General features: G+C 38.3%; 1 protein-coding gene across 1 annotated transcript in view; it reads left to right on the forward strand.

Moving 5' to 3' along the window:
- Positions 1-27,112, forward strand: part of AUH (AU RNA binding methylglutaconyl-CoA hydratase) — a 1,941,763-nt gene that overhangs the window by 1,865,387 nt on the left and 49,264 nt on the right. The window contains exon 9 of the mRNA XM_044088029.1: positions 3,019-3,066. Within this exon, the coding sequence (XP_043943964.1) occupies positions 3,019-3,066 (48 nt within the window). The remainder of the gene's footprint in view (positions 1-3,018; positions 3,067-27,112) is intronic.

Below are 27,112 nucleotides of genomic sequence, written 5' to 3' on the forward strand. Positions count from 1 at the left end.
TTTTTGTGCTCAAATTAATCTTTCCAATTTGGTTAGAGATTGGGCTTACCACTCCCATGGTCAAGAATGATATATTACCCCAATGCAAATAACTGCTATCATACCATAGATAATTTGAGGAAACCGATGCATGGGATAAAGCATTTTGTAATTGCCTCTGTCCATTAGTACAGGGTGCAGTCCTGAGGTAAATTTTCTGTTTCTCATCAATAGATCCAAATTGTGCTTGAATATAGACAGGGATGAACTTTGTTTTATATGGATGGGGAGTCTGTTCCAGAGCAGTGGTATCCTCTGCAAGATATACTGTCCCTCCAAATCATTCTGTTCTTGCAGGAAAGGTTTAGATCCCTAGACCAAGTATTTCTAATGACATTTGACTTGCTGATGTGAAGTAAGTCCATCAGTAATAGATCAGAGGATGCTTTGCACGCCAGTCACAGATCACTTGTTAGCAGTTTGTAGGATCCCGAGTACGGTGACAGGGCTTTGGGTTTGTCCATGTAGGGCATGTTGTTTAGGCTTTGTATCCTTCTAGTAAGATATCTCTGTGGGTGTCTGGGTTGTTGCATGTGTCTGGGCAGATACTTGCCAATGGAGACATTATATTCAATGATTGGCCTAATGAGTAGAACAATGGCATCCACAGATCTAGACACAATCTGTAAACATCTATAAAACAAACACAATACTGGCTATGGAATAAAGAAAGAGTTGTATCTTATGTTAAGCACTTTTCATTTACTGCATTAGTAAACTTCGTCAGACAAAATCAGTATAACAAATTCACAACAGTTAAATAATTTAAAATTTGGTGCCCTTTTTCAACTACAGGAAATGGCATCACAAACGTAAATGTTATGCTACTTCCCCCATTGCATGGACCATTATTCATGAGTTAATAAATATTCATGTATATTACTAAACATTCCAAATACACCAAATGCAAACAATATATGCTACTATATAATTTAAAAATTGTTATAAAGTGCCTACAATATTAAATTAAATATGTATACATTTATATACATAAATAAAGTACTCATTTTAAACAAAACTTATTGTCTTTACCAAAGACAACCATTTATCTATTTAAAGCTTTCAATTTTAAGATGCTGTCAATACTGCAAAGATCATTAAGTCCAGGCCATGCATAAGAATGAAGCATGAGCTGCCATATAAGTTCTGCTGTTTCCAATTGTATTTCCCAGGGACCACCTCTATCATTACTAAACACTTGCTGCAATATTGCAAATCTAAAATAATGATCATGCTGCTCATGCACATGTTTGGCTAGTGCATTATGTAACTGATCTTTCCTTATTGCATACATGTGCTCATAAATTCTTTCCTTGAGAGACCTGGCGGTTTTTCCTATATAAAATGCTGATCAGAGTTGGCATACTGCCACATATATTACCCCCTTAGAATTGCAATTAAATTTGCCCTTAATAATATATTCTGTGTCCTTTATCTGTATGCATTGGCATTGATGTATATGTATACAATAATTGCACATTCCACATCTATTCATAATACCCACTGATTTATTGGCCATACAACTTGTCTTGCCATTTTCCAATAGTTTTTTAAAGTTACTTGCTCTCCTTGCCACCATTTTGAAACTATGACACAATTTTGTTCTGATGTTCAAATCCTCATCCATAAGTGTCCAGTTTTTCCTCATAATAGCCTTGATTTCATAAAAATGTGTGTTAAATGTTGTTATAAGCAGTGCAGCATTGTCCAGGCGGTGTCCACTCACATCTAAATGTATTGAGTTGTTATTATATGATCAAATAGGTGCAAAATGACCATTTGATCTTTTTGTTTTAACTTCATTGTACAGTTCCCTAAGAATATGATTGGGATAGCCTCTCTTTTTAAACATGTCAATCAAATTATTGCACTCTATTTCAAAGTCCTTTTCCAAGCTAAGCATCCTTGCCGCCTGGACAAGCTGTCCCTTAACTACTGATTTCTTATTAATTGCCAGGTGCACACTAGAAAAATATCTGCCCTTAAAATAGATGTAATTGTTTTTAAGAACTATTTCCAAGAGTTCAGTATACAAATTAATTTTGGCCTGTGTAATCCCCTGTGTACCTAGAAAGATTTCAACAGCCTTTATACCGTCTTCATAAGGGATCACAGAGGATAAGTCCTTGATGTCCACTGTTACAAGTATACTTTGATCACAATACTGTGTATGTTTAATTAAGGAAATGCCATGAGTCCTTGCAGATTTGGGGACATTTCATTATCAGACTCTTTAAACTGTTATCCAAATATTTTGTGCATGCATAGCCTGGACTTAATGATCTTTGCAGTATTAACAGCATCTTAAAATTGAAAGCTTTAAGTAGATAAATGGTTGCTTTGGTAAAGATAATACGTTTTGTTTAAAATGAGTACTTTATTTATGTATATAAATGTATACATATTTAATTTAATATCTTAGGCACTTTATAACAATTTTTAAATTATATAGTAGCATATATTGTTTGCATTTGGTGTATTTGGAATGTTTAGTAATATACATGGATATTTATTAACTCATGAATAATGGTAAATGCAATGGGGAAGTAGCATAACATTTAGGTTTGTGATGTCATTTCGTGTAGTTTAAAAACGGTGCCAAATTTTAAAATATTTAACTCTTGTGAATTTGTTATACTGATTTTGTCTGATGAAGTTTACTAATGCAGTCAATGAAAAGCACTTAACATAAGATACGACTCTTTCTTTATTCCATAGCCAGTATTGTGTTTGTTTTATAATAGTTTGTGCATTTTACAATCCCTAAACATATTAGATTTTATAGTAAATGTCAGAATTGAATTCAGTACAAATTATTGTCTTCAAGGTTTTGAAGTTAAACAGAAAGCTGTGAACAAAACAAATATGTTAACTGTATTTGCTAAATTAAAACTTAAGTGGGCAGCTATTTTTTATCATGATTAATCCGTAAATGATTTCATGTCAGTTGCTTAATAAACCTGTTTTTGTTTTTCCAAGGTGGATTTAGCAACTGGCCTTGCAATTGAGGAAGCATGCTATGCTCAGGTAATGAAAGCATGTTTTTAATGTTATTTATTATACCTGTGCCTTTGCATGGTATCCATGTTGTATGTGTTAGTAAAATACTTGTACATAGCAGCATAAGGATATGTAGGGTTTGTTCCCACTTCTGTAGTAAGATCAAATCATTTTGAATATGAATAAATATTGTACTGTTCACCAGATCTAACATGAAAAATATTGTGCTGTATGGTGAGACAACTCATCATTTTTTGTGCAAGCTTATTTGATATGTGTAAGGATTTAACATGGTAAAATGAGGTTTGGACAAAAATGGAACAGATTTAAAATTTATGGGGCCATTTTCACTTGGATGCATACACAGCATGATAACACTGTATAGTTCAGATTTGAGTCCATTTGAACTGTTTGATTTTTCAAGAGATTTCTGTGAAAAACATATGAGAAAACAATGAATAGTTCTAAAACTGATGTTAGATTTAAAAGCAGAACATTTGGTATTGGAAGGCAGGCTGTCAGTTCCATGTTTTTATTTATTTATTGTTGTTAAATTGCTTAAAATAGAATTGTTCAACTAGCTTTAACACTGGATATCATCTTATTTACACAGATCATTGAATTTTTGTAATTTGTAGGCATTGTTCTCCCTACTCCCTTACTCCGTAGTCTGTACTCTGCTGTCTTCATTCCGCCTTCTGCATACTCTTACCTGCACACACATGCATGCACTCACTTCTCTTAATAGTAATGTATGTTAAACCAGTCTTTCGTTGTTATGGCAGCTTGTAATGATGATGAGACTCAGACCTACACCTCCAGTGTGCTTTCCAGAGCATTTACTTTTAAACTGTGCAGCCAAATATGCCTTTATAGGAATGATCCATGTTCTGTGTAAATATATATTTTAGATGGAAAAATGTGGAGATTATGCAAATGCTTACTCAACTGAGTTGTTGGTGAAAATGTATCGAGTGGATCATTCTTAAAGTCCCACATCACAAGTTGCCTCTGGTGAGGAGGGAGGCACAAGGTCTTATGACACACATTAAACATAGATGGGTGCTGTGTAGATACAAGCCTTCAACCTCATAGCTACAGTGAATATAAAAAGTTTACACGCCTGTTAAAATGCCAGGTTTTTGTGATATAAAAAAATAAGACCAAAATAAATAATTTCAGAATTTTCCCAACTTTAATGTGACCTATAACCTGTGCAATTCTATTGAAAAACAAACAAATCTGTTAGGGGAAAAATATAAAAAATAAAAAACGTACAATAAGCTGGTTGCATAAGTGTGCACAACCTTAAATGAATACTTTGTTGAAGCACCTTTTGATTTAATTACAGCATTCAGTCTTCTTGGGTAGGTGTCCATCAGCATGGCACATCCTGACTTGGCAATATTTGCCCATTCTTCCTTGCAAAAGCGCTTCAAATCTGTCAGATTGTGAGGGCATCTCTTGTGCACAGCCATCTTCAGGTCACCACACAAATTTTATATTGGATTTAGGTCTGGGCTCTGGCTGAGCCATTCCAAAAACTTTAATTTTCTTCTGGTGAAGCCATTCTTTTGTTGATTTGGATGTATACTTGGGGTCATTGTCATGTTGAAAGGTGAAATTCCTTTTTATCTTCAGCTTTCTAGCAGATGCCTGAAGATTTTGGGCCAAAAGTGACTGGTATTTGGAACTGTTCATAATTCATTCCACCTTGACTAAAGACCCAGTTCCAGCTGAATAAAAGCAACTCCAAAGCCTGATACTGTCACCACCATGCTTCACTGTGGGGATGGTGTTCTTTTGGTGATGCAAAGTGTTGTTTTAGTGCCAAACGTACCTTTTGGAATTGTGGCCAGAAAGTGCAGCCTTGGTCTCATCAGACCATAACTCATTTTTCCACATGCTTTTCAGAGACATGATGCATTGTTTTGCAAATTTTAGCCGGGCCTGGATTTTTTTTTGTGTAAGTAAAGGCTTCCATCTTGCAACCCTACCCCATAGCCCAGACATATGTAGAATACGAGAGTTTGCTGTCACATGTAGTACACAACCAGTACTTGCCAGAAATTCCTGCAGCTCCTTCAGTGTTGTAGGTCTCTCAGCAGCCTCCCTGACCAGTTTTTGTCTTGTCCTTTCATCAATTTTGGAGAGACATCCAGTTCTTTGCAATGTCACTGCTGTCCCATGTTTTCTTCACTTTTTGATGACTGTCTTCACTGTGTTCCATGGTAAATCCAATGCAGTGGAAATGTTTTTGTTCCTTTCTCCTGACTGATACCTCTCAACAATGATCCCTTTGATGCTTGGTAAGCTCTCTGCAACCATGGCTTTTGCTGTAGCAGGCAACTAAGTAAATGTCAGTCAAATCCTACTAGGACAGCTGAACTTTAATTGGGGTTAATCAGAGTCTCTTTACTTGATGGCAGGTGTGTACCCAAGATGACTGAATGCTGTAATTAAATCAAAAGGTGCTTCAACAAAGTATTAGCTTAAGAGTGTGCACATTTATGCAACCAGCTTACTGTACATTTTTTATTTTTTATATTTTTCCCCTAACAGATTTGTTTGCTTTTCAATTGAATTGTACAGGTTATAGGTCACATTAAAGGTGAGAAAAGTTTTGAAATTATATATTGTGGTCTCATTTTTTATATCACAAAAACCTGGCATTTTAACAGGGGTGTGTATACTTTTTATATCCACTGTATAGTGGCTTTTAGAAGCAGATGAGGAGTCACTATTCATACTAGCTGAATTACTTGGTAACAGTTCTTGCTTTACTACAGTGTTTGTCAAACTCAGTAACAGTTCACAAAGTTGATACTTCAGTCTCAGTTTTGTGATCAGCTTAAGACAGTGAAGCTTATTTAGCCATTTACTGTCTCAGGCATTCCAGAAACCATATCTCCTGCTAGTTAAAGTTGATTCAGCGAATACCTTAGTTGTCTGTGGTTTGTTCTGCACAGTTACATGCCCCCTGCTATTACACTGTATGATCTTGGACAATGGTAATGATCAGTCAATAACATCACATAAAAACTGATTTCACAAAAATGAAACCCAGGAGCTAGGAAAATCAAACTCATTTTATTACAGTCATTAAGCACTTTCTTCCTGGTAGCTGAACTTCCTCAGAATAAAACAGTTAATACAAGATTAGTAATGATATAATGCAGCGGCTTGTAAGTGAAATTTCTGCCTAGAATTTTGTATTTATTGGTGTCCTAACTGGTTTGTAAGTGAAATTTCTGCCTAGAATTTGTATCTGTTGTTGTGCTAACTGACTTGTACAGTGAAATTTCTGCCTAGAATTTTGCATTTATTGCTGTGCTAATTGGCTTGTAAGTGAAATTATGACTAGAATTTTGTATTTATTGCTGTGCTAACTGGCGTTTGAGTGAAATTTCTGTCTAGAATTTTTCATTTATCGCCGTGCTAACTCCTTCACCTTCTTGTAGATTCAGTACATTTCCAACACTTGTATCATAGTATTGCTTGTGTTTTATCTTTCTTTTCCTCAACATCCAAAGCTCACATTCTGTTTTGTGGCACTAGCAAATAGAAAGGTGTGGGCAACTTGGATCTCAACCTTTTTTTCCCATTAAAGCTCAAAGATGATAGAACTACAACTGACATATTTATGTAGTGTAGTTGTACAGTATGGCTGTCTGTTCTGACACATCGTAGCTCTTCATCATATCTTCACTGTTTGGAGCATGCATTCCACTCGCCATTTCATTGCAGATATCATCAAAATTCATGAGCTTCCAAGAAACAATTAAGTCATTACCTAAAACTGTGGACTGTTGTCTGACATCACTTGCTACAGTATTTCATGTCTAGCAAAGGCTGATATAAACTAAATTATCATAGTAAAACAAAACTTCTGTATACTTTGAAAATTTTTCAGCACACAGCAGAAATTTAAGATTATTATGCTGTAATAAGTAATCTCCTCCTTTTTAGTCAAAGTAATGTTGGACTCTCTTAAGTTAGTAGCCTAACTTTCAGATTCTGGTTTCTGTGTGTTCTACACAATGAGTGTTTTGCACCATTTCTTCTAGCCATTCTGTCATGTTAGGTCAGTACACTGTATTGCAGACTTTTTTTCTGTTTTACTAAGATGATCCCAAAAATTGAAAATCAGGGATTTGAAGAAGTTGTTTTCTCAATGGTGATCGAATTATTACTTTCTACCCTTTGAACGGTGACCTTCAGTATATTGTGGTGCCTTTCTGCATGGTATAGTAAGGCCGAATCGATGGATAAAGCTGCCTCAAATTGTCTGGCCATCCAGATGTTATGACTACTATTATTAACTGCATTTCTGCATCTGTTCTAGCAGCTGCCTTCATATCCTGACATTTTTTAATACATAGGACTTTCTGATCTTCATCCAACAAGTTTGCTTTCCATTCAGATATGCTTTACTTAACATGTCAACAGTATATATCAGTCCATCCAGCATGCACTGTACTTCCTCATCATATTTCTGAAGTATCAAAACCACTTTTAGCAGTCTTGCAGATGCCTCCAGCAGTGACATTTTTATTATACTTTGCAAAGGCTCATGATCTGTGTCAGATTCAGTATGTCTGCCATCTTGGCATCTGTGATATTCAAGCACTGTAAGTAGAATTTCTTTCTCAGGATATGTATAATGTAGGATGTGCATCTCTCAGTCATGTACAAAAATAAGTGGTTCACCAATCTTCTTACAGTAATACGGATCCTAGCCCTTTCTGGTTTGCATCAACTTGAGGCATCATGGGTAATGCTGTTCCATTGTATTTAATTGTAAGTGCAGTAATTACCAATCTGTTTAGCAACACAAATTTGGTATGTTGTTCCTCAGTACAACTCCAGATCATATCCTGCTCAAGTAGCTTTCCCAGAGGTATAATTTTATCTGATAACTAAATTTGGACTAGTATGGCACCATCCCCAAGAATCATATTAATGTGAGTTTGTCTCTTTAATTTTGTTTATTTACAGTAACTCCTTACTTGCAAGTGCCCAAAATCCATTGGTCACATGTCTTATAGCCCACACTGGTCTCAAAGGTATACTGCATTTATCTTATCCCCTACCTATGCAACTTCACTCACTCACTCACTCACTCACTCACTCACTCACTCACTCACTCACTCACCCATCCATTCACCACTACACTTCCTTACACAGTATTACAGAACTATCCCATTCCCTCTACTGTAGCCCCTATATTTTACTTTCTGCAGCATAGTGTTAATAAAATGCAGTGGTTTGCACTGAGGAAAGTCTGCTTTTCATCAGTCAGCCATACATGTAACTTCCTTACCTTTCCTGTCTCAGAAGTTTCCTTTCACTGGCACAATGTAATCATTATATATTGCTTTTAATCTACGTGACTGCTGTCTTAAGAATGTAGAGAGGCATATGGCATGTACACTGATATAAAACAGAATCAGATTTCTTATTTAATTTTCTGCACTACCAGGTGCATCAGTTTTTAAATGTTCCTGAAAAAGTGTAACCAGACTATCAATTTCCCTGTATTTTTAGCATGAAACCGTTAGTCTAAGTAGAGCACATGTGCATTGATTACATTAGCTAGTCAGAAGGGGGAGGAGAGCAGATGTTCCTCAGATGAGTTGTAGTGCTTAGTCAGAACCAGCCTTCTGCTATCTTTTTGACTGACTAATGTCACCAGTGTAGACATAGCTGACATCAAAATTACAGCTCCAATTTCCAAAAATAGTGTGTCAGTACACTTCTGCTGAGCTACTGTGTTGATGGCACTTACTCTGTGTTTTTATCAAAATGAAGTAAACCTTCTTAAATAATTGTGATGGAAATAATTGTCTATCCCTTAACATTTTAATTCAATACCTTCTGTTTCACACAAGCTTCCTGCCTGCCTAGTACACTTAGAAAATTGGCTATTCACATTTGATCACTTTTTTGTGCTGGCTTGTGACTTCAGTGCAGTCTTCCTTACTCAATATTGCAAAGTGGCTGAATAGGCGAGGCTATTTGGAATGAGATGGGACCTCTTTATGACAATTAATGAACTTTCTTCAGTGAACAAATAACTGGCTCAGTTCCCAGTCATTTAGATATGTTATTTATTGATTATGCACACCTCAGGTGATCATTCATGATTTACTTAAACACATACTAGCCCTGCCAAGCCAGTCTAGCAGCTATTTAACAGTGATCAAATGATAGCAATGGTCAGTCAGTTTAATCCAAAGATTGCCTCTAGGCTCACTAGTTACAGCCACTTTAATGACTGTGTACACCTCAGATGCTTAAATATAATCAAATGAATGACAGTGCATAAATATTGGCCACATTAAAATATTCAGTCCATTGTTGTCAGCTGCAAATCAGAGCCACCTCCAGTGCATATACATACTTGTATACACACACACTCACACAAATATGCATAACCAGGAATTACAGCCACTTTATTAACTGTCTGCAATTCAAATACAGACCTGGACTTGGTCATCACCAGTATGGGACAGTTCTGTTCCCCACCAATTGTAACTTCTTGTTTTATCAAATCAGACCATAAATCAGTTACATTCACTATAAGACTGAATCTAGTAGCATCTTTAAATGCCTTGGCATGTAGAGATTATCTGAAGGCTAATTTATGAAAACTGAATTATAACCTATTATCATTCAACATCCCCTCCTTCCTGATAAGCCCACTGCATGTGAGGAATCCTTTACCACCAATTTCTGTGCACTTGTGAGTAGCTGTATATGTAACTGTCAAGATGTCAAAAATACTCTTGCTAAATTTACCAAGGAACTCCAGTTCCTGATCAAATCAACCAAAGCTATAAATGAGATAAAAATAACCATCTAGACAAAAGATAACCATAAAGCCTTCTTTACCATTGTTATAAACATTCCCCAGCCAACTAATAGTAAATGTTGCTACATACTCAGACCATGAGAACATAGCTGTGTCTATTTATTTATTTATTTAACATTTGTTTACCGGGAAAGTCCAACTTGGAACAAAGCCAATTTTCAGTGGAGACCCGAGGAGAAATGCTCCAGATGCATGTCTTTGAAACATGGGAGGAAACTCAAGCAGCCAAAGGAAAATCAGATGAATGCAGGCAGACTCCGCACAAAAGGCACTCCAGTCAAGAATCAAACTAGAGAACCTCTTGCTGTGAGGCGACAGTGCTATCGCTGCACCACTGTGCTGTTCATTAGTAGATGAAGTTAGCTCTGACTTCACCCCCTCCCCCTTTATTCCTCTTCCCTCAGATTTCAAAAGAAAAAGTCCTCAAACCACTTTCCAAGACCAAGAACACTGCTTCTATGTGACCAGACAACATACCAGACTGCCTACTGACCAGCCTGTAACAGAACCTGTCAGGCCTGCTACAGAATTTATTCACTATCATTTTCCAAATAGCCTTTGTGCTGGATGAATGGAGGACAGCAACAGTCATCTCCCTGCATAAATATTGGCATCAGAGGACCTAGGTAATTATAGCCCAATAAGTCTGGCCAGCCTCATCTGTAAGGCTGTGGAGAGGATCATTATGGAATTAATACATATGGAAATAAACTAAAAATGACAGTAATACCATATTGATTTTCTATGTCAGTGAACAAATTCCTTACATCTAAAGTAACAAACATGTAGGAAATGCCACCGTTCTCTTGTAAATAAACACCTAATGATTCCAGAAATGTAGCAGTATATTTCACAATTCTAGAAAGATACTGCTACATTTCTTGAATCATTGGGTGTTTATTTACAAGAGAACAGTGACATTTCCTATATGTTTTTACTTTAGATGTAAAGAATTTGTTCACTGTCATAGAAAATCAATATGGTATTACTGCCATAGAAGAAATACTGAACAAAAAGGTGAATATACATATAGATGAAAATATACGGTTATGTTCCTTATTAAGGCTAGTATTAGAGAACAATGTTTTTCTTTGTCAAAGTATTATTGCTGGAGACAAGGTATAGCTATGGGTACGCCTTGTGTGAACACATATGCTCACTATATAGGAAGCCTTGTTGGACCAACAGCATGCTTAGATACCGCATGCACCCTAGACATGTATTCCAACACATAGTCAAGGGACAAGTCTGTAGAATATCCAGACTTTGCATGAAGGAAAATTCCTTTATACAGGAATTGGACTCTTTAAAGAATAATTTTCAAGCACGAGGTTATAGTAAACATTTATTAAAAAAGGAAATGGACAACAGCAGTCTCTATAGAAAACAAAGTGCAAAACCATGGTTACACAGAGGTAAAAAATGGCCTAATAAGGTAGATGCACAGGTCCAAAAACCTAATGAAGGTTTGAAAATAAGTTTAACATACAATAATGATATAGGTGGTATATGTAATATAATTAGAGACAACTGGAGAATTCTTTTAGCAGATGACAATATAACTAGAGTTGTAGGGACACAACCTAGATTTATTTTTAAAAGAAATAAAAATCTGAAAGATATTTTGTGTCAAGAACCTATGCATTTTAAAAATTCAGGCATTAAGAAGAAGGGAACTTATCCATGCCTACATTATAATGCTCGTAAGCACATTCTACAAGGGAACTATTTTATACACCCCAGGACCAACAAAAATTACTTTTTGAATATGTATGCTGACTGTAACACACAAAATGTTGTCTATATTGCGGACTGTCAACAGCGTACTGCATATTATGTAGGAAAAACAAATTGCAGAATTAAAAATAGAATTTTTAAGCATCTATCAGATATAAGGTTAAGAAAAGAACACAATGCACTGTACAAGCATATAGAATTGCATAGTGATCATGTATTTGCCTTTATGGTTATATGTGTTGTAAATAGAAGTCAAAGAATAGGTGACTTTATTAATGAAACTGAATACAAAGAGATGCAATGGATTTTAGACTGGAAGCTGACAAAGCCCCAGGATTAAATGATGTTGTCCCTTTAAAACCAGCTCTAGCAAAAATGAGGGTAAATTATTGATTTTTATTGGCTGTGTTGTACTATATTAGATACTATGTTTTTACTTGTGTTTTATCGTCTGATTAAGGGATTTACCCAAAAGCGCTTATGATACTGCTTTTATTGTTTTAATAAAGTGAAGTTGCTTCATATACAGCATGGTAGTACTTGCCTCATTTTTGGATTTATTATTTGGATTTTTTGGCAGTACTTTTAGTGAAGGAGTCCTTTACCTTTTGTTCTTTACTGTTTTGAAAGTAGCCCAGCTGACTCAACTGATGTTTTTAAATAGAAATCATATTTCTATGCTTGCAGAAAAAAATCATTTATATCCAATTCTCAGGCTAAGTTCAGCAATACCATCTTCTTTACCTCAAACAGCATGGAGTCTTGACGAGTCTCCGTACAGTGACGGTACATTGGTGCCTAAACGATGACATTCCCCTCATGACGTGCAAAGGCAACTTGACCAGAGCAATATTTGTTGACTATAAAAAGCCTTTGACACGGTCAACCACTAACTCCTCCTTCTCTCTCTCTCCAGTACATTGGCATTAGTAACAAATCCCTCACCTAATCCCAAGACTTCTTGTCAAGCAGATTCTACAAAGTTAAATTAGGCTCTTCTTCCTGTCAGCCTACAGCTCTTTCATTGGTGTTATCCCAGGGTTCCATCCTTGCTCCTCTTCTCTTTCTGTTTTTAGTAAATAAACTACCTCATCACATTTCTACTGTACAACATGCCCTCTGCACTGGTGACATGGTAAGCTTTAGGTCCAGCCATAACTGCTCTACAATTGAAACAACTTCAAAAAGGCTTAAACTCCATCAATTCCTGGCTCATTAACCACATGCTAATTATTAACCATACAAAAACAAAATGTATGCTGTTTGGCACCACCCAAAAATTTAAAAATCCACCAAAGTCAGTCAGGATCACTTTCTTTTGCAGAACACCAACAGAAATAGCCAACTCATTGAAATACTATGCTTAGTCGATGCACCAATCACAAACATTCCACAACCGTCTTGAAACATCAAGAGTATACTTTAACCCAGTTCTCTTCTGGCAAGGAAAATCTCACCATACACATCCAAACCAGCCATGGCTGCTATAGGGAAAGGAGTCTTTCTGACTACCTGTAATAGCCACAAATGCTAAGAAAACTCCTCCATACTGCAGACATTGAAAATAAAGTTTGGCACTTTATCACTAACTCCCATTCTCATGAGCACCACTCTCTCACCTTCAAAAATTCCAGATGGTTCCTGGTGCAGCACAGAGTAGAGCGGCTACTAGGCTCTCTCGTTTTCTAGCTTCTCCAACCTAACTCATTTGTGCCTCTAGTTGCCAATCTTCATACTAAACACACAACACTGCAACCTTAGTCATTTCTCCCAAACAACCCCTGCAAATCAGGCTACACTGCACCAGTCACTCTTTCTCCATCCAAAAATCTCATAATCCCCCCGCTTAAGGAACTACTTTCCCTCTTCCCAACCTTCAGAGCTGAGCTTAAAAAAATTCCTCCACAACAAATCAACTTGTACTTGCCACACAGCAGGCTAGTTCACATAAGGCCTCTCAACCTCTGGCCTTTCTCTCTGAACTACTAACATCTCTAAACTTCACCTCTCCCACCCAGATTCCCACTATAATATAATCCTGAAATGTTATCACATAAAACGGTAAAATGTGTACTTCTCTCAAAATTGTTGCTTCATCTATTAATTGCAACTGTACAATTTGGTGTTGCATTCAGTTCTGTTTCTGATATGTACAACTTACTGTCCCTCTGTTAAACTTTTTTCTTTGTGGATTAGTTCACCCGGCCAGTACCTGCAAATGGTCATTTCTGATTAGTGTTGCTAGCCCAGTAAAAAAAAAAAAAGTGCACTGCACATGCTCAGAGATCCAAGTCCCCAAACTGGAATGTCATCTATTTTAAAAGGTATTAAAAACATGCAAATTAAAAGTGAAAAGTGAGTAATTATCTCATTAACACTTAAGTGAGCCAATGCCCTAGACCAGCTTGTTCTTACCCCCACAAGAGGTAGCAACATCCTTGACTTGGTCATTACTAACATGGGTGACTGTTGCTGTGCACCAATAGCTAGCCCCTCCCTGGTTAGATTCAACCACAAACTAATCACCTTGGAAATCCACATCCCTCCCACCCCTACAAAGGTAACCACCATGAAAAACTTCTCCAAAGCTAACTTTGGGCTCCTAAAAACAGAGGTGGCTAACTTCACGGCACCCATGCAAATCGAGAATAGATGCATGACCGCCAAATCATACACCAATGCACTGTACAAACACGTACACAAATGTATGGATCTCACCATACCCAATAGAACCAAGATGATTGCCTCTAAAAAAAGAAGCCAATGTGGTGGCCCCTGCCATAAACAAACTCTACAACAGAAGGAGGAAATTGATCCAGAATAAGGTGAAGTCCCAAGACTGGAAAAGGTCCCTTATCAGCCTCAGCAAAAAGTTGACATCCCTCATCAAATCCTCTAAAGCTAGCTATGAGAACAGAATTGCAGCAGATAGTAAAGACAACCACAAGGCCTTCTATAGTTATGTAAAGAATCTCCATGGCAGCACCCAGATTTGCTCTGAGCTACTGCACAATGGTACCTCCTATACAGAGCCAACAGATATTGCCAGTATACTGGTCGACAGATTCAGTTTCAACTTTACCCCCCCCCCAAAGGACCAATCACAATACCAGTAGATTGCCAGGCACCCAGTATTAATGCTGCACAGGTTAAAACAGCACTGTCCAAGGCCAAGAATACAGCCTCTATGGGACCTGACAATATCCTTGGCTGTGTTCTACATGAACTACAGAGTGAACTGGCAACTCACCTGTGTGCCCTGTTCAATCACAGCTTCACCTCAGATTTTGTCCCTACCGAATGGCACACTGCTACTAGGGTTGCCAACTTTTCATGCAAAAAATTCTGGACATGTACATGAAAGCAAAATGTGGTACTCCCCCTCACGCATGTGGCCCCCCCCACACACGCAGCCATTCCGGTGTCCCATTACTTGACTATCTCTCCATTTCTCCCCATTTGCCATAAATACTGTTCAAAACTCTGTGTGCATACTGTTTTCTGCTTTACTTCTACAATGATTACAGATATTTGGATTTAATGTAAAACTTTTATTTCGACTTTTACAGCACAAACACTAATAGACCTTTGCTTAACAAGCAATACAGTCTCTCATAAACAGACATAGCTTTAATACTTCTTTGCCTTTAAAACTCACATTCATTGAAACAGCATTGAAACCTACATTCAAAGAAAATGCATCTGGCCAGTGGTGGATTAAGTTTACCTTTGTTTTTTTTTCAAATCATAGGCCCCTTGCACACATTTTTAAAGCCATGCAAAAGTTCTTTGATTCACCTTCCTGATTGTATTAAATTTTAATACATAATAACAGCTAGCAGACATGAATTAGTAGCCATCACAGCTTTAAGACTGATATGCTCATGCTCATGTAGAATCTCTAATGAAACAAAACTGGCATGTTACTAATACACTTAAATAGCAGAATTGCTCTAATCATAACAATGTCAAGTTATATGGAACTGCCCCAGTGTAAGGAAGGAGTTAATATGAGTGCCAGAAGCTGCTAAAGGGTGGGAAGGGACAGAGGGCAAGAGGAACACTTACTGATTTAAAAAGTGTAGCATTTTAAGCTATTTGCTACCATAACAGAAGCCTATAACTGGTAGAAGCTGTATAGTGTCAGTACGAGATGAATTAACAATGACAGCAGCATAGAAATTTCATGCAAAAATGCAAGTAAAGGTAGCACTGAACCTCGTTGTTGCATTATCCAGTAGCATCAGTGATGAGATTAGCACAGCATGGCATTTGAAACCATCCATTGCTTTAGCCTATATCATGGTTTGCTGCTGAAAGAGGTTTATGAAGCCTCCTTCAATAAGTTGTAGGTTTGAGTAAGCCAGTCATATCATCATCATTTACAATTTGGAATAAGGCAATTAATCCAGGCAGAAATGTTTAACACAGAGTGCATCTTTGCAAAAACTAACTAAAATTCCCAGAAGCACACAACTGAGAGACCTAAATAAACTGCAACCTAGTGATGGAGATAAGCTAAAATTTCAGGCTGTAGTATGATGATTGATATTAAAAGCACTTTTTTGTTAGGCTGCCCATCACCTGAACCATTACATACTTGGTAGAAATGACTTGCAGCAACAACACACTTTGTACTGTGCAGATCTATATTCCTCTTATGAGGTCTGTAAACAATCAGTGCCAAACTGTAGCAACACAAACTTTCTGAAATGTTGGATTTACTAGTAAGAGTAACGACATACTTTTGGATGATGATATAAAAATTTACTCCTGAAATAATAAGGACTTTTTGCAAATATATTTTGAACATTAGTCTCACCTGGCCTTGTGCACAGATGTTAAATACTCACAGCCAGAAAACAGATACTGTGGCCTTCTGCCAGGTCTTCTAAAGAAGTTTACAATAAAAAAAAAAAAATCAGGGAATTAAGATAGAATTTTGGGGAGACACACTTATTAATGCCATTCCAACTTCAAGTATTTGAATGCATTTCAGTTCTAAAGTTCATGTCAGAACAATGTTTGCATTGGTAGATAGAGTCCAGTGCTCTCATACACACCCTGTATGCAGTAACAGACATGTTGTCTTGAATGGTGAAAAAAAAAATTTTTTACTTCTGGTCTAATAAGAACTTGTGCACATATATGTTATGAATATGACTTTTGTACTGCCTTGTGAGTAATGGTCACCTACCCCCAAGTAAAAACTGGGTATATTGCCAGACTGTGGCAACACAATCCTCTAAAATGTTGGATATATTAACCGTATGAAAATGGCCATATGTTAGTTCCCTTAAACCAATTCACACTAAAAATCCAGAGAGTTCTAATAGGGTACTTGAGTACAAAACACCCATATACATACTGTCCCAGATGACTGTGCATGCCCCCTTAGAGAGAGGGTACATCAGATGTGATAGTGAAGTCTTCACATAAATAAGATAGTATATTGCTCTTTGACAGACACTGCTGCCCAACAAGCCTCATCAGTAATCAGGCAGAAGTAATGCTATAGGTGCTCTTTTCATATATCAACTACTCCTCAAAAAATGGTAGATACTTTTCTGTACACTTCTGATTTCTCGTTGATAAGCAAATGAAAAACATATGGCTAACATTCACCTTGCAGCTTTTAGACACACACACACACACACACACCCCTCAACAAGCCTTATTATTTTTGACAGTGATGATGTGATAGTAACAGCACTACTTGTTAGACTATGTGTTAAATTTATAGTTGTAAACATTTTGCCAATAAGCATTGAAACAAAACACATGAGCCAATAATGACAAAACTGCCCAATTCAGAACATTTCAACCATAAATGGCCACTCATACTTCTGTCATTGAAATCCACCAGTATCAGTCAATATGCACAATCTCTGCAGAAGTAAAATGTCATCTACATAATTCCACATTAAATAGATCTGCAACTAATGAAAAGTTGCTGCTAGCAAACAATTTTATATTTCAGTGTTTCATCTACATATCAATGCATGTTGCCCTTGAAGAATCGATTGCCTATGTTACGTTAAAAAATGGTAAGCTGGTAATATTGCAAGAGGAAATGGATGGCAAACTGAAAACAGGTTCATAGTTACTAGGCATCACAGGAGGACATACTCAGGACTGCAGCACCCTGCCCCATTAAAATACAACACAGTATGAGCTTGAGCAATCCATCTATATGCTGTGGGAGTAGAGCCCACACCCACAGCCTTCTAGATCAATATACAAGTATGCTTTGAATAGAGGGGTCTTACCTCAGTTAAAGGTTAAAGCTGATGGAAAACAAACAAAAAAAAAACGGAACTTGCATGTGCCGCAGTTGGATTAGAGAAACCTCAGAGCAAACACCAGCTGGACTCGTACTTTGCCTGGGACTTTTCAGCATACAGTCCAAACGCCTTCTTTATAATTCAAATTCCGCGCGCAGAAGACAGTAGACAGATATAAACAACAGTCGCAAATACACTGTTTTTGTCTTCTGCACCCGGACGCAAAGGGCGTTCTTAAAGAAGACCGCCCCCCCCCCAAAAAAAAAAAAATTAATTTTTTAAACTAAAAGAAAATGTGCACAGTGCACCATTTTTTCCAGACAACACAGGCATTTTCCGTTCTTCCGGACAGTGTCCCTTAATTCCGGACAGTCTGGAAGAATTCTGGATGGTTGGCAACCCTAACTGCTGCAGTCATCCCTCTACACAAAGGAGAAGCAACTACAGACCCTGGGAACTATCACCCCATTAGCCTGACGAGTCTGATATGCAAAGCTATGGAACGCATCATCATGGACCTAATAAACAAGGATATAGGGAATCTCCAAACTCTGGATCCCACGCAGTTTGGTTTTGTGAAGGGTAGAGCATGCCTGCTCTACTTGGTCAACTTCTTTGAGTCAGTCAGCAGAGCTGTGGATGAAGACAAGGTGGTTCATACAGCCTACCTTGATCTGGCCAAGGCCTTTGATACCATTCCCCACTCAGGAATAATAGAAAAACTCACCAAACTAGGCATCAACCCCTGAATCACTAAGTGGGTTGCAAACTAGCTCTCAGATAGAACCCACAGTGTGAAAGTAGCTGACTCCAAGTCAGACTGCCGACTAATCACGAGTGGAGTCCCACAGGGTTCAGTCTTGGGTCCTCTTCTGTTTGGTATCTACTTCTCTGAAGTCCAGGCCAACATGAAGAGACTCTGGCTGACAAAGTTCACAAATGATAGCAAGTTGGGAGCTATTATTAACTCCCCAAGTGATGCTGACATCCTACAGAATGCCCTCACTGAGACCAATGACTGGTGTCAGAACCATGGCCTTAAGCTCAATGCCAAAAAATGTGTCGTCATCCCCTTTGGGAAAAACCCAGTTCCCATGAATTACCACATTGATGGTAGTCCACTGAACACAGAAGGTGTTATAAGAGATCTGGGAACACAAGTTGACAGCCACCTCTCTTTTGATCACCACATTGCCACTGTGGTCAGAAAGTCCTTCTATGTGGCACATCTCATTACTAAGAGTTTTGCATCCAGGAAGAAGAGGTCATTGCCTCCCTCTACTCTTCCCTCATTAGGCCAATCATTGAGTACAATGCCCAATTTGGCATGTACCTCACTAGACACCTGCAACAACTGGAGAGGCTGCAAAAGTACCTCACAAAGAGAATCCTAGGCCTTAAACACTTGTCCTATATGGACAGACTCAAAAAACTCCAACTATTCTCTGTCTCATATCACCTACTTAGAGGCGATCTCTTCTTGACTTACAAAGCCATGACTGACCAAGCTCTGTTAGAAATGCTACCTCTAAAGAAGTCCCAATCCCTCCACACCACACGCTTCAGAGACCTCAACCTCATTATGACAATCAGCAGAATGTACTGGAGGGACAGGTTCATAACCCAGAGACTGCCCATAATATGGAATAGACTTCCCATACTTGTCAAGCAGAGCACCTCGCTGACCCTCTTCAAGAGAAATCTTGATGAGTGGATGGGAAATAGAAAATTCACCCCGGGGATAACTACAGTGGCTCTTCTCGACAGAGGCAATGGGAACTAAGGTTGGGTGGCATGATGCCAGGGTAATCCTATGGCTAGGCTTGTAAAGGCCCCAGGGCCGTTAGCCTAGTCCACACCTGTGAACCTATGAATGTCACACCACTAGCAGCTTACATACACAGCTTGCATTCTTGATATTTTCTGACAAACTTAAAAAGCATAACATAGATAAATGTAAATAGTTTTTTAATAGTAAAAGCTATTAAAACTGCACAAATAGCAATGTTATCAGTAAGACGTACTCTTTATAGTTATAATAGTCAGTGTATTCATAGTTTTTTTCCATAAATGATATACTAAATTATAATGCACACAAACCCCAAATTATTTTTTTGCTAAACTTTCACAAATTCTCATATCTTGAAAACTGCACAACCTAGACTTATAGTTTTAGAACATTTTTGTTAACCAGACATAAGCTTTCACATGACAACAAGAAATTCCTCTATGAGCATGTGTATTGAGATGTTTACAGTAATATGAAAAGTTATGCTTAACTGCATAATTAGCAATATAAATAACAAGGAATATCTTTAAAGTTGTGCAACCTACAGTGTAAATATCAAATATATTTATTTAAAAACATTCAAGGTTTCATCTGATGTTAAGCAACAGTTTGTAAGTTATTTGTTTTTAGAAGTATTAAGAACGTATGGGTATTTTGTTTATTTTCATAATTACTAACAACTAGCAATGTCTCAGGTATATTGTGATATAAATGAACATTGACAATTTCTCTGTCTCCCACCATGGCATGTCATACCATACTCGTCAATAACATGTAGGGCTCTCAGTTATGAAAATATAAACAGAAATATGAAAATATCAGTAATAAGTAACAAATAGTACAGTATCACCAATATTTACACTGTTGGTGTCATTTTGTTAATAAGTGTTTGCACTTTCTAGTGATGTCTGTTATTAGCTGGTAAGTTGCTTAGTTAAAGAAGCCAGACCCCAAAAACGGTCTCGGGCACCAAAAGAAGCTATGAGAGTAAACTGGGAATATACAAAAAAGGCATTTTAGGCTTGGATGAGTTGTTTGCGAGGGTTATAGACCAACAATCCATTACCATGAGAGATCCATGGTTGTATGTCCTTTAGCCAAGTGAGCAGAAGAAAATCAGTATGTAAGAATGCAGTCGTGCTTGTCCGGGATTTAGTAGTTCTATGGTGAAATGATTTAGTACACAAACAAATAAGGAAAATACCTACGATATTAAGGGTCATGATGTGTGACAAACGAATAAGGAAAATACCAAAGATGTTAAAGTCGTGATGCGAGTCTTGAGAAGCGGGGGGGGGGGATAAATTGTTCTGCAGAAATATGCGCTTTATGCAGGGAGGAGGGAATATGAACAAAGCTTGCTCAGCCATGATAACATGATACAAAGTAGATATTGGGGATAAGCTTTCATATCCCTTTTTTTTTTCTGATGGAAGGTATTTGATTGTAAGCAGTGGCTAATTTTGCAGATGTGGGTTCAACGGGAATACTTGGGGATATACACTCCTTTATTCTTCTCTTTCTATATCTACCTTCCTGCTACCAGACAAGCAAAATTAAAATATTCCAAGACAATTACCACTCATTACATTTTCCTCAACCCTTCCACACCATATTTGTGTTTCCGTCTTTCTTTACTTGTGTAACAAAATATATATGGTAAGAGCAGGAGAAAGTATATGTTTGGAATCCACACTTTCCTAATAATGTGACTGGGAAAGTATAATGAACAGTCGTTTTCTGTAATATTCATTTTCACTGAATAGCAACAACTACGTTGTCTAAGCTGGTAAAGTTGGATGTTTAAATGTGTATATGAACCCCCCCACGCACGCGTGCACACACACACACACACACACACACACACACACACACACACACACACACACACACAAAAACACACTCATTTATTATAGTGATTGCAGGGGTGTAGCTAGGCATACTCTTTAGAGAAACCATGGCCTTTTTAGGCCCTACTATGTCCACAACTGTCTAAATTGATGCCTCCAGTAAGAGTTACATAAATTGATAAAACACATATTTAATGGTTTTAGAGGGAAAGTGATGCAAACATTTGTTAACTCTGGGGGGTTACCTTTCAAGTTTTTAACTGCCACGTGGGTTGAAGGGCTGGAATAAGAGCACACAAATATAAAACTCAACTTTCTGACTATACCCCCTGAGTGATTGGTTGCTGCATGTTTCTTCACAAAAGTAATATGTATTGTTTGCAGTTAAGGTGAGATGTGCTTCTAATTTCTAATGTCCATAGTGCTATTTAAAATTATGATCACTGGTAAATCATTTTTAGTAACTTCTGATAAAATGAGTGCTTCCAATTTCTAATGTCCATAGTGCTATTTAAAATTATAATCACTGGTAAATCATTTTTAGTAACTTCTGATAAAATGAGTTTAATAAAACTTCAAATAAAGCATTCTTAAAATTGTCCATTTGAACACTTAGTAAAATTTGTCAATATACTTGTTTTAATATAGACCCTGATGAACCTATATCTGTTAATTATCACTAGAGTAACATGTAAATACAGAGCTTGGAAAAGGTTATGTAAATCTAAACTCCAAGAGGACAGGTTCATTTTACGTACTAAATGGGATAACTGACTAGCCTTAAAATGAGCTGCAAGAGCAGTTAGCTTAGTACTAACCTATGGGAAAAAAAGCGCAGATGTACAAAACTTCTAGAAATTTCTCAGCCTCCTCCCCTCAAAGTTAAACACACAGGCAAACATGTACGCATACATAGTTTCCGAAAAAAAGAATAATTATCAGTATTTACTGCCACTCCATAAACACTCCATCCTTTGTAGTTATTTGTATTTATTTATTTATTTACTTACTTTATTTTTTTAAATTTCTATAAGACATCAGATATTCTCACCCTTGATCTGCTCATCCTTTTCCATACTTAGCCACTATTCATTTCCTAGTCTGCTACTGCGCACATTTGGTGCATATCTCCTTACTTAAGGCAGTTTCAAATCCAAACCACTCATCACTTCATCCTTTAGTTTCACTGTTTTTTTTTTTTTTTCATTATTATTTCTTCTGTTGCATACCTCAGAAGAAACCAAGAACAGTTTCTTCACACTAACCACTAATGTGCCCTGTGCCTTTTTTCACATCTAAACTATATGTTCCCTTATCTCTCTATGTCCTGTCAGCACTTTATTTAGAACTTTTTCACCCATTGCTCTATATTTCTGCTCCTTTTTCTTTAATTTTACTTGTGCATCTTAGACATACTTTACATATGTCTTGACTCCTTCGGCCTTGCCAATTTTTCTTCCAAAACTCAGAAATCTGTATTTCTGATAGAAGAGTTTATTCAGTTATCCCCCCCTCCCACTATTTCTCAGTTTACTTTAACTGCAATTTAATTTTACACTCACTCATTCCTCAGCCATTATTTTTATAGGTTCATGGGTGGTTACTAGGCTTTTGGCCCAAGAGTCATTTAAGGCTAGCTAGGCTTACCCCAAATTAACCAAAATATTGCTGATGTGTCAATACCCCAAATAACTGTATGCGTTCACGTCAAGAGTTCACAGACTGCCCCTGTCTATTTGGGACATAGGTGACAAACCAGTGGTAAGCTTATGATTTCCCATTCATTGGTCCAAGTTACATTTGAATATGGTTAGGGATGAACTTTGCTTCTAATGGATGGCAAGCTTGTTCAAGAGAAGGGGTAATCTTTGAGACACATAGGTGTCCCTGTAGCATGTCCCATTCATGTTTCAGATGAGGTTTATGTCCTTAGAGTAGGTATTCTGTTAATATTTGTTTTATGGCTATACAGCAAATCCATTGATAAGAGGATACATTGTAAGCAAGGGATAGATTTTCATGCAGCAGTCTGTAAGAGGCAGAGTACAAGGCTAGAGCTTTGAGACAGTCTGCATAAGACTTCCTGCTTGCTCTCATAGGTTCATAGGTAGATACTAGGCTATCTGCCCTAGGGCATTTATAAGCCTAGCCAGAGTGTATTTGGCTTCCGACTCCCTATTAGATTAGCCTACTGTGCCTCTGTAAAGTAGGTCACAGAAGGTACTCTTTAAGATTAGTTTACTGTGCCTCTGTCTAGCAGGGACTCAGAAGAGATCCAAGGGGTGAATTTGCGATTTCCCATCCACGCGTCCAGATTTCGCTTGAAGAGGGTCAGCGAGGGGCTATGTCTAACATGAATTGGGATTCTATTCCAGAGTGAGGGGAGCCTCTGGGAAATTAATCTGTCCCTCCAGCATGTCCTATTTATTTTTGTGCTGAGGTTTAAGTCCCTGGAGCGTGTAGTTATAAAGGACTTGGATTTTTTGAGGTGGAGCATGTCCATTAATTCTGGGTTTGACATGGCTTTGTACGTCAGGCATAGATCGCCTCTGAGTAGGCAGTAAGCAACTGAGTAGAGCTGGAGTTTCTTTAGTCGAGCTGCATAGGACATCTGTTTGTAGCCCATGATCCTCTTGGTGAGGTACTTTTGGGGTCTCTCCAGTTGCTGCAGGTGTCGGGTAAGGTACATCCCAAAAGGGGCATTGTATTCAATTATGGGCCTGATGAGTGACAAGTAGAGGGGCACAATGACCTCTCTTGATCTAGATGCGAACCCTTTTGTGATAAGGTGGGCTATATAGAAGGTCTTTCTAACCACTTTGGCAACGTGATTATCAAAGGAGAGATTAGTATCTACGTTGGTCCCCAAATCTCTAATTACTTCTTCCGTACTTAATGGATTACCACCTATGTGGTAATTTGTGGGCACCTTGTTTTTCCCAAAGGGGATGACTATGCACTTTTTAGCATTTAGCTTGAGGCCGTGGCTCTGGCACCAAGCATCCGTCTCTGTGAGACCCTTTTGGAGGATGCTTGTGTCAGCTGGAGAGTCGATTATGGCCCCCAGTTTGCAGTCATCTGCGAACTTTGTCAGCCATAATCCCCCCGTGTTAGCCTGAACCTCAGAGAAGTATATACCGAACGAGAGGTCCCAGAACTGAGCCCTGTGGGATGCCATTTGTAACTGGTTTGGATTCGGACATGGCACCTGCGATTCTGACCGTGTGGGTTCTATCCCTGAGCCAGTTTGCAACCCATCTTGTGATATAGGGGTTGATATTTAAGCTGGTAAACTTATTTATGATGCCCGAGTGGGGTATTGTGTCGAAGGCTTTTGCGAGGTCCAGGTAGGCTGTGTGGACTACCTTGCCCTCATCTATGGCTTTGGTAACTGTTTCAAAGAAATCAACTAGGTTTAAGAGGCAAGATCTGCCCTTAACAAAGCCGAATTGGGTAGGGTCCAGTGTCGGGAGGCTCCCAATGTCTTTGTTTATGAGTTCCATGATAATACGCTCCATAGCTTTACAGACCAGACTAGTCAGGCTTATGGGGCGATAGTTCCTGGGGTCCGTTGTGGCACCACCTTTGTGGAGTGGGACCACTGTAGCTGTATGCCATTCTTTGGGTACATATCCTGTAGTAAGGCTAAGTTTGAACAGTGACTTAATGTGAGGGTTCAGTTCTTCTTGGAGCTTGTGTAAGACACAGCTTGGGACACTGTCCGGTCCCATAGATGCTGTGTTTTTTGCTTTGGAGAGGGCAGCTTTCACCTGTGCATCTGTGATGTCAGGGAGGTTACATTCAGTTGGGATAGGCATTTGCTCCTTTGGGGAAAAGGGGGGAGAAGTTTGCACTGAATCTGTCTGCCAGGATGTTGGCTATGTCTGTAGGTTCGGTATATTTTGTACCGTTATGCAACAATTCAGAGCATATCTGGGAGTTTCCACCCATATTCCTGACATAACTAAAGAAGGCCTTGTGATTATCTTTAGTGTCTAGGGCAATTTTTCTTTCGAAACTGGCCTTTGATGATTTTATGAGGGATCGAAGTTTCTTGCTAATTCTGATCAGAGATGCTTTCCCTTTTTGGGATTTTGCTCTGTCATGTAGTAGCTTCCTCCTTCTGTTGTATAGCTTATTTATGGCTGGGGTCCACCAGACAGGTCTCCTGTTTTTGGAGGAGTGAGTCTTGGTTTTATTTGGGATAGCATGATCCATGCATTCCTGCAGGTGCTCATAGAATGCATTTGTAAAGGATTCTGCGGATAGGGCTGTATTATCCTCTGGCCCGGGGGCTTTGAAGGATTCCACCTCAGTCTTGAGAAGTGCAAAGTTGGCTTTTGAGAAATTCTTTACAGTGATTTCCTTGGCTGGGGGTGGGGACGGGGTATGGATGTAGGGAAATTTATTTATGGTCTGATCTTACCAATGAGAGGTTTACCTTTAGTGTGGAACACAGAGTCCCCAGGCTGGTGATGACCAGGTCCAATATGTTGTTCTCTCTTGTATGAGTGGTGACCAGTTGTTCCATCGCGTTAGAGTTTATAAGTTCAAGGAACCATTGGGCGAAGGTGTTTGGGCTTGAGTAGTTTTCCCAGTCAATGTTTGGGTAGTTGGAGTCACCCAGTAACATAGTGTTTGGAGAGACCTTCATATTCTCCAGTGTTCTCAGGAATGCCAAGTGGGGTTCCTGTAATAGGGAGGGTGTTCTATAGCAGGCTACAAACTGAAAGGCAGTTTTGCCCGCTGTTAGTTGCACATGGATGGTTTCTGATGCTTCGTGCAGTGCCACTAACCTGGAGGTGTAGGTATCTTTGATGAATATAGATACTCCCCCTCCTTTTGTGCTTCGGTCCGAGTTTTGGGGCCAAAACGAATGGTATGAGTTATAACCTGGTAGTGCTGGGGTGCTCCCAGGAGTCTTGAACCAGGTTTCTGTTACTGCACAGACATCGATTTTCTCCATACTGAGGAGAGCCTTGAGTCCGTGCATCTTGAGGTTTAAACTTCTGGCATTGAGTAGCATTACCTTTAGTTTTTTTACTGTATTCATAGAGCTTTTGAGACAGTCTGCATAATACTTGCTGCTTCCTCCCTGTATTCTTTTTGTGAGGAACCTCTGTGGTCTGTCAAGTTATTTCACATGCTTGGTCAGGTATACGCTTAAGGGTGTGTGGTACTTAGTGACTGGTTGGATGAAAGTCAAGTACAGTGGAAGAGCAACTTCCTTGGAACAGGATGCCATTGCCTAATTTCTAAGTTCTATAGTGTAAAGTGATTTTCTCACCACAGCAGAAACATGGTGGTCAAATGTCAAGTTACTGTCAACATACGTTTTTAGATCCCTGACTACATTTAGGGATGTATTATCAATGTGGTAATTTCCAGTGATGGCCATCTTTCCAAAGGATACTGTTCTGCACTTTTTCAAATTGAGTCTTAGTCCTTGGCTCTTGCTCCAGTTGTTTGTTTGTGTCATGCCCTCTTGAAGAATGTCTTTGTGTTTAGTGAATTCAGTGATCATGCCTAGTTTGCAGAC

This window comes from Protopterus annectens, chromosome 11.part0, assembly GCF_019279795.1.
Source record: "Protopterus annectens isolate FY-2018-M chromosome 11.part0, PAN1.0, whole genome shotgun sequence".
NCBI classification, from domain to species: Eukaryota; Metazoa; Chordata; order Ceratodontiformes; family Protopteridae; genus Protopterus; species Protopterus annectens.